Here is an 8320-nt window from a genome sequence, read left to right on the forward strand (position 1 = left end):
ACCTGTGGAGCTCGGTGGGTGTAGGAAGCGATTTGCTGCTATATTCAGTGTCAGCTGTTTTGGCTGGAAGTGGCTCAGGCTGTAACTGGGGGCGGGGGGGAATTAATAAATTACCTTTCTTCTGTGAAGAGGAGTTTCTAATTAAGGGGGAAATTGCAACAAGAACCTGCAAGGTAACATTGCTTTCCCATAGTGTGCGTGTGGATTGGTAAGAAGGCAAGTGGTGCGCACACGTACCCTGGCTAACGAGGCTGTAATTACTTTGAAAATTAACGTTGGGGTAACGGTTTCTGGACTGGGGAGCGCGGGATGTCGGTGTCCCGGCCAGGGCTCCTCCGGACCGCGTCCTTCCATCCTGGTATCTCCATCTTCCAACTGGTTTCCTGCAAGGGCAAAGTGCAGCGATGCCGTCGAGATACGTTTCACCCCAAAGGGCGTCTGAATGTCAGTCCTGGGAGGCTGCAGGTTGGCAGACGATGGGATTAAAACTTCCCTAACATGTCCTGGTCCCCTCTTTTTAGGCGTTATTTGGAGCGGAGTTTATTCTGTGCAAGATCCCTCTCGCTTTCCCAAACGCTTCACCTCTGCTCCCAAAATGCTCAGACATGGAAATGATTGCTGGAAGCTCAGCTTGAAATAAAAACCTTTTGCATAAGATGAGTAAAGGGTGTCGCTCTTGCGGGGACATGTCATTGCTGGGGTGACATTAAGGTCCGATTTCTTTGATATTTGGTGCAAGACTCATGGATTATTCGGGGCGTCGCTCCGTTTTCACACTGGGTAACGAGAATCTCTTCAGCCACGATAACGATAAACTCGTCTCTAATTGCTTTTTGCTCTTTTCTAGGTTATGGAGACTGGAACTCTGGGACGAACAGAGGCAAGTACGCTAAAAACTGGAGTAATGGTTTATTACCTTCCACTTCAGATCCGTTTCCTGAGCCTGAGGGAGATGTGCCGAGGTCGGTGACGAACAACCGCCGTCCCCACCGCAGCACGGACCCCGTGTAGCCTCTTACTGTTCAACGATTTTCTTCTTTTATTTTAAAAATTCAAGTTGAAGCCAACAGAAAACTTTGCTACTGTAACTAGTTGCACAGGAAAACTGTTCTAGGCAGAATATTGGGTTTTTGGGGTTCTTTTTCACCCCAAAAAAACCCCGTTCTGCTACTTGGAAAACCCGCGTGAAGTCAGGGCAGGTGACGATGTAAATCGAGGCTTGGGGAGACAGCAGAAATACAAACTCCCTCTCTGCGTGTGCCAGCAGCCAAATAAAAGGTCAGGGAGAAGAAGAACCTAAATTTTAAGCCTCAGCAGGCTTTTAATTGGCTCTGTGTGTTATTCCTACGGTGGTTTTTTTTCTGTTTATGACAGTTTTGGCTTCTTTAGCGAGAGGAGAAGCCTCTGTCGCTTTCTGATTTAAAATGTGTGGGGAACGCTAGGCTGAAAGTGTTTTTGCTTTCAGTGTTCGGCTGTGCTGTCTTTGGAGTGGACAGGTATGCGCTGTAGCGTCATCCCTTTGGATTTAAGGGGTTATAAAGCAGCTTATATAGGTCCTGCCGAAGGTATGTCCTAGCTGCATTCGTTTGGCTACCGACAACTTCGTATCAAACTAAAAACCAGCTTAAAATGGTTCTTTGGTATCTCTGTGTTAACCCAAAACAGGTTTTTATGGAGGCTCCGCCTTGGCCGTGTTTATTCTGCTCTGGAGCAGGTTAGATGGAGGAAGCTATAGGCTGTGGCTGTGTTTTATGGGACTTACGTGAGCAAATTGTTCCCTTAAACCTTTGTGAGCTCAACAGCTCAAAGTTTATAGGTGACTTAAATAGAAATTTGGGCGTTTTTTAATTTTCACTCCCTGTGGTGATTGCTTGGGGCATCTTAATTCGAATTAAAATATTAGCGAAGCCGGATAACTGGAAATAAACCCAGCTTTTTTATTTTTCTTGTTCCAGGTTATGAGGGATACAGTTACGGCTATGGATATGGCCAGGATAACTCGGGTAATTACGGATACGGCATGGCCACGTCGAACTCCTGGGAAATGGCCAATTCGGACGTTGACATGAACCCCGACGGTTCGGGCGGCGGCAACGCCGACGCCGTCATCACGAAAATGAACCAGCGCTTGGACATGGTGTCGCACATGGACACGGACACGATGCAAGGAGGACACTACGGAGCTGGCGGAGACAGGTGAGCGCGGGGCACGAGGTGAGGAGACGCGGTAATGATCTGCTGCTCGTTAAGAGTCGTTGCTGCTTGGTTTCTTCCTCGCTGGTCTCGTTCTTGCCTTGTCCAGCGTTGTGACTCAAGTGAGCGTCCAGAGCTGGCTCAGCCTCTCCTCTCACCTGCTGTAACTGTAAAATAGGATTTTACACTACGTTTTCATCTGCGTCTTGCAAAAAAATCTGAATTTGGGACCTTAAGTGCAGCATTTCCAGCAGTGGCTAAAATTTAGGGTTCTTCAGTAAAATAATTATTCTAAGGAACCCTTTTTATTGCTTGTTCTCACGAGCTTATGTACTTGTAGAGCAGTGCTAAGGAAAACAAGGTGCGATTTCATACTTAACCTGAGTTTAAATTACTAATTTTGATTAATAGATTGACCTCTGCTGCTGCAGTGAGGTTTTTGTAGCCAGTGTCGCAGTAGATGCTCAGCTCTATGACATAGTCAACTCCTTGCTGATCTGTGTTAATGTTTAAGTACTAATAAACAGGATCCTTTCCCCAAAGATTTCTTATTTACTAACATGCACTGTGAGTTTTGAGCCAGGACTTGGGGTGACTAGTTACTCCAGGTTCTTAATGCCTCAAATAACATGGGACAAAGTAAAATTCAGGAGTAAATATTAGTAAATGCGATGTGACTGTTTTCTACTCTGCTTCTACACTTCCAAAACAGTAACTCTCCTACGAAATGATACGTCCATACTACTATATCAAATCGATGTGTTTCAGTCGCTTGCTTGGTTTAACCATGCTGGAAAGGGTTTGCCGAATCGTTCCCCGGATTCTTGTCCCTTCAAACATCGTTTTGGGCTTCTCCGCTTTGATCTCGTGCACCGGCAGTTGGCTGCTCGCAGACGCGCTCCTGCCTGCAGCGCGTTTCCACCGATTCGGCATCGCCGTACCAGTTGGGAATGGGATAGGCTTTATTAAAAAGCTAAAAATTTCCTGTGCTGTGCAGGAAATAACGAGAAACGCAGTAAGAGGAAGATAAATCACTTGGAGAACGTCGGCTCTGTGCTATAACGGAGCAGAAAAGGAGCTGCTCCCCCTCCAGCTGCTCCGGCTTACACGTAACCGGACGCTGGCAGTTCCTCCATCGGTCCCCGACCTGATTTTGTAGCTCCAACGTTTCTCCTTGTATCAGCGGGGTGACTTTCTTCTGACCTTGGAGCCATGATAACATCTTTCTCCCTGCCGCTGATTCCTATCTCCATGCTCTCGAGGTCTCGCCGTAAAGCGCAGCGGCGAGGGGGTCGTGCTTTGACGAGGCTTGTTAGTTCAGCATCATGATCTTTTCTTGAGCACCGGGTTTCCTCCTCGCCTGCCTTGTCAGTCAAGGCACTGCCGGCAAGCACGCAAAGCCTTAAAATTCCAGTACGAAGCATGTGCCACAGTTTTAGTATTGCAGAATACAAAGTTAAAAATCCTCTGCGGCCTCATTTCCAGGAGGAAAAAATGAGATTTAAAATAGTTGGGGCATATATTGGGTTTCCAGTTGGGAAAAGAGTTTGTTAATGGATGGATTGCATACAGGGAGTGAGGAAGGATGGGTCTGGAATAGGCCTTTGGTTGTGCCAAGGTGCTCCTTGAATAGCCGAGGAGTAAAATCTCGCTGTTCGTGGAAGTGTTTCTGGATAAGGTGAAACTTGCTGCAAGGACGAGCAGCTCTTGTTTGCTTCGGCTGCTCCTACAGCTCGTTTTGAAACAGACATTTGGGAGCGGGGACAAACTGATAACCCTCAGCTAGTGAAGGAACCTTTGCTCAATGTGGGTTTTTTTTTTTTCTTTTAAAACATTTGGTAATTCTGAAAGAAATGGATGGTTTGAGGGGCTCCCTGGCATCAGGCTTTTCCCGTGTCTAAAGGTCTCTGGTTCTTCCACCACTGGAACTGAAACCTTGAAACTCCATCACCAGCTCTTGCCGGTCCATGTCCTGTCCCACCACACAGTGAAATATGTCACATGTTGAGTGAAACGTCTGATAATTGAAAAAATAAACCTAAAAATCTGTTTCGAAGGGTTTTGTTGTTTGACCCCTGCTGCCGTTTCTCAGTGGTGTCTCGCCGACGCGTCTCTTGCAGGTACGACTCGTACGAATCCTACGATTCGAGGTCTTCGATGAACGACCGCGACATGTACCGATCCGGCTACGATTACAACGAGTCCGAACACGACAACGATAACGCCTATGAAGGTCACTATGACAACTTCTACGGGAACCGCCGGGATCAATACCAGAACAGAGCACGGGATAATTTTGGTCAACGGGGTCAGAATTGGGGTAGAGACGGACGCAATAACAGACCCATGGCGTCTTCCTATCCCGGGCGCATGGGCGGACAGTGGAACGAGCCTCCGCAATCGATGGGATCGCGGGGTCTCGGTCCCCACGGCTCCTCCAGGCTTCCTTCCCTCTTCTCCCACAACATTATCCCAGAACTCAGCATGTTCCAGGGAATGCGAGGTTTCTCGGGAAATATGCGTTACGGAGGAGGAATGATGAAACAACGAATGAGGAGAAACTGGAAAATGTGGGACTCGGATTTTAAAGTAAGTACTCGTGTGATATCTTCCTACCTGCTCTCTCGAATAGAGACTTATTTCCCAACAGACCCACGCGTCCTGCCATGAGGGGCTCCAAAATACACTCTGGGAAGCAATAATACATAATTCTGTGCGTTATTGGCTTTGTAGCATGTTTTCTCCTAACCAGATGGAGGAGGCTGCACTGAATTGCACAGCAGTATTGATACGTGGGATGTTGTAATCCTAAACACTTTGTTTTCTGAAGGTAGGAGAATATTGCAGTCCTTCACAGCTTCATTTCCTGTGTTACGGGATAGAGGTGTGGTGAATTAAGTCCTGCCTGATCAACTCTGCCTGTCAGAAACTTAATGCAGGAAGCTTAACTTGCTAAAAAGGAGTAAAATAAGACGTTGCTGGCTGCGGAGAGATTAACCTTTCTCTTCTCTCGCAGCCCCAGAAAAAGAAAATCAAAAAAGATCCCACCATGAAGAAGCGGAAGCAAACAAACAGCTCCGATGAACCCGACAGCAAGGCTGCGAAGACGGACGGCTCTGATAACTCCGACTCTGACAACGGTAAGAGCGGAGCGGCTTTGCGGTGTGCTCGGGAGCAATATAAAGCCGCTGCTCTCTTTATTTCCAGCAGAGCCGTCGTGCTTTGCCTCGGGTTTAACGTGGTGCCAAATCTGTTGGCGTCGGTCTGGGTTATGTCTTTTTATGCTGACTGTGTTGTTTCTTTCAGAGGAGGGAACGGAAGGAGAATCGGGAGAAAAAGAGGAGAAGGAGGGCTCCAGAGGCGTAAGTAACTCTTGAAAACTACTTCATCATGATTAAAAGCTGTAGTCCTGGTTGGAGGTGCAGGAGCTGGTGAGGGCAGATCCCTGGACTCCTGCATTATTCCCAAACCGAGTCAGGGGGCAGAGGCTCGGACAAGTAGCGGGGAGAGGATGGAAGTAAAATGCTCTGTTGAGGGAAGTGTGGACATTACGGGGGCTTCCCAGCTATACCCACCAGCTGCAATGTCACTGCGAGACACTTTATGGTGTCGAAATGCAATAAAATGCCTGTGCACAAAAAGCTTTAAGTAAGGAAAACCCCAAAATCAATTGCCTGCGACGTGGAGCATCCCGAACTGTGGGATTACGTTGCCTCGCTCTAGATGGGGACTGAAGGCACCCCTCCGCCATCGCCCTTCAGCTCGGTGGAGGGAGATCTCTCGGATGTAAGACCTGCAGGTGTTGTAGAAGCATCCCCTGCCGAGCAAACGGGCGCCGCGCCGGCTTCCCCTGCGCTAAGGGAGCGTGGAGCGGCCAGATCCGGTGGAGATGTCGCTCCTCCGCGCGGTGCTTTGAGTGCCTGGGGAGGGTTTGAGAGGAAGGATGCTGGTGAAGATGTCAAACCAGCCTCCAGACGTTCGCTTTCTCTACATGGTTTTAACTTTCCGATGTTGCATTTTTAGGAGGGAGAAGACGAAGAAGGAAAAGATTCGGAGAAAGGTGAGCTGGTGTGCGTGACGGCTCGTTTGTGCTCCACAGCTCCGCGCGGAGCATAACCCCCCTCCCGTTGAGGGCTCCAGAAGACATATTTCCAATTAAGTCTGATGAGTTTAGTCAGGCTCCTTTGGTTCTTAAGAGTCCGTTCGCTCCGTTTGCCTTGTGGCTTCGCTGTCCCTTCTGGTTCGTCGCGTCTTGGTGACCTGAGCTAAACCTCTGCACCTTCTCGATGAAGGGCAAATTGGCTTCTCTGCGTGTCCCCCAGTCCCCTGGGGACGCTGGTCTGGTGCTGTGACAGATATCGGAGGCGGGGTCCTACGAGCGAGAGCAGTCGAGGCTCTTGCGTGTGAGGCTCCGGTGGGATTGCATCGCCACAGCCGGCAGAGAGAAACGGGGGGCCCTTCCCAGGGCCACGATTCACTGGTTCTTCAGGATGAGACCTGTCAGATCTCTGCTGACGGGCGGGCCAGGGGACTAGCTCAGCTGTAATGTCCGCATTTAGTCAGATGAATCCCATCCTTTGTGTCTGCTCAGGGATAAGGAAATGCTGTAAAAGCCCTGCTAGGGAGGAGCTGGATCCCTTGGTCAAGGTAGGTTGGTGAAGCTTGCTAGCCTGGGGCTTAGGGAACCAGATTTAATTTCCCGCTGTGCCGTAGACTTGACTTTGGGTAAGTTGTTTGGGATAGAGCTTCCCAGCTTGGAGAGACAGGACAGGTCGGAGAAGCACTGCGATACCCGAAGGGAGCTTAGAGAAGCAGGAGGGCTGGAAAGAAACCTGTTAGCAAGATGGGTGGGGGGTCCTTGCTGCCCGTCCCACTGGTGGGCAGCGTAAATTTGATCCCAGAAAGCGCCCGCACATATGCCGGGGTGGGCGGACAGAGAAGCAGCTTTTCTGCCCCAAAAAATAAGTGGTGTAAATTGATTTCTCCTTACCCCAGCTTTATCGCATTGCTGGTGTTAGCTTTGAGGCTGCACAAATCAGAGCGGGTGGTACTTAAAATAATCAAACTAATTAATACTTAAAACCTTGTAAAAGCAGTAGTAGTAAACAGTAATTAAAATAAAGAGTTGGGAAACCGCAGATGTCTGCTGTGGTTCTCCCCTCTGCCCCTCTGCCCCCCACCCACCAAGTTCCACCCAGTGCAACTTTTTTTTTGAAAAAAAGCTAATTTGAGGTGGGTGACACTGTCGTATAAACCAGAGGTTTATCTGCCGGTGGGAGCAGCTTCTTGACTCTTCGGTGTCTCTAGGTTGTGCGGGTTAGTCGGGCTGACGACTAAACTTGTCTAGGGAAATTCTCTTTAATCAGGTGGTGTCCTCAAGTAGTGCCCTGAAATACAACCTGCTTTAAACACTTAGGTGCTTTAACAATTCAAGAAGAGATCAGTCAAATCAAACGCAAATTGCAGGCGGGCAAGAAAACTCAAGAGAGGCAAAAGAAGAGGCATCGGGATCGCATGGTAGAAAGGTAACATCTCCTATTTTATTTTATTTTTTTTTTTTTAGTGATGTTGCTTCCTTCTCCGGGACTGTAGCGCTCACAGCCGGGGTCCATCCTTTTGTTCCCAGTTGTCCCAGTGTTCTGTCTGTTCCTTGTAGAAGCTGCTTTGCTCTCCTGCCAGTCTTCTTGCCGTCTGTGCTTAAAAGATTAAATAGAAATGGGAAAACCTCTGGGAAACATCCCGTAAATGCTTAAAGGGTTGGAGGCTTCCATAAGTTTATCTGCCACCCCTTAAATGGAGCAAGGGAGTAGATCCAGTGAGAAAGTGGTACCCAGTGGAGCTGGAATGGATTGGTTTGAATATCACTTCCCTTCGCTTCCGACTCTCTCAACAGGATCCAGTTTGTTTGTTCGTTATGCAAATATCGGACCTTCTACGATGACGAGATGAACAGTCACCTCGAGAGTAAATTCCATAAGGAACACTTCAAGTTTGTTGGAACCAAGCTGCCTCAACAAACAGCTGACTTCCTCCAGGTGAGCCTCTGGCTATGTTTCTGTCCCCTAGGTTTAAGAGTTTGGGGTTGTTTTATTACTATTTTTATTATTATCATTATTATCATTATTAT

At 48.3% G+C, this 8320-nt stretch overlaps 1 protein-coding gene across 1 annotated transcript; it reads left to right on the top strand.

The window, feature by feature from the left end:
• Positions 1-309: 309 nt before the first annotated feature.
• On the top strand, positions 310-8228 carry LOC104073860 (A-kinase anchor protein 8-like; the record flags this gene model as incomplete). Its single annotated transcript, XM_009573791.1, has 9 exons — positions 310-444; positions 848-884; positions 1956-2196; positions 4314-4782; positions 5210-5333; positions 5500-5555; positions 6217-6253; positions 7610-7718; positions 8087-8228. Coding segments are annotated over exons 1-9 (1350 nt in total), but the record flags the coding sequence as incomplete, so codon positions are not given.
• Positions 8229-8320: the final 92 nt, after the last annotated feature.

This window comes from Fulmarus glacialis, unplaced genomic scaffold (assembly GCF_000690835.1).
Source record: "Fulmarus glacialis isolate BGI_N327 unplaced genomic scaffold, ASM69083v1 scaffold11643, whole genome shotgun sequence".
Classification (NCBI taxonomy): domain Eukaryota; kingdom Metazoa; phylum Chordata; class Aves; order Procellariiformes; family Procellariidae; genus Fulmarus; species Fulmarus glacialis.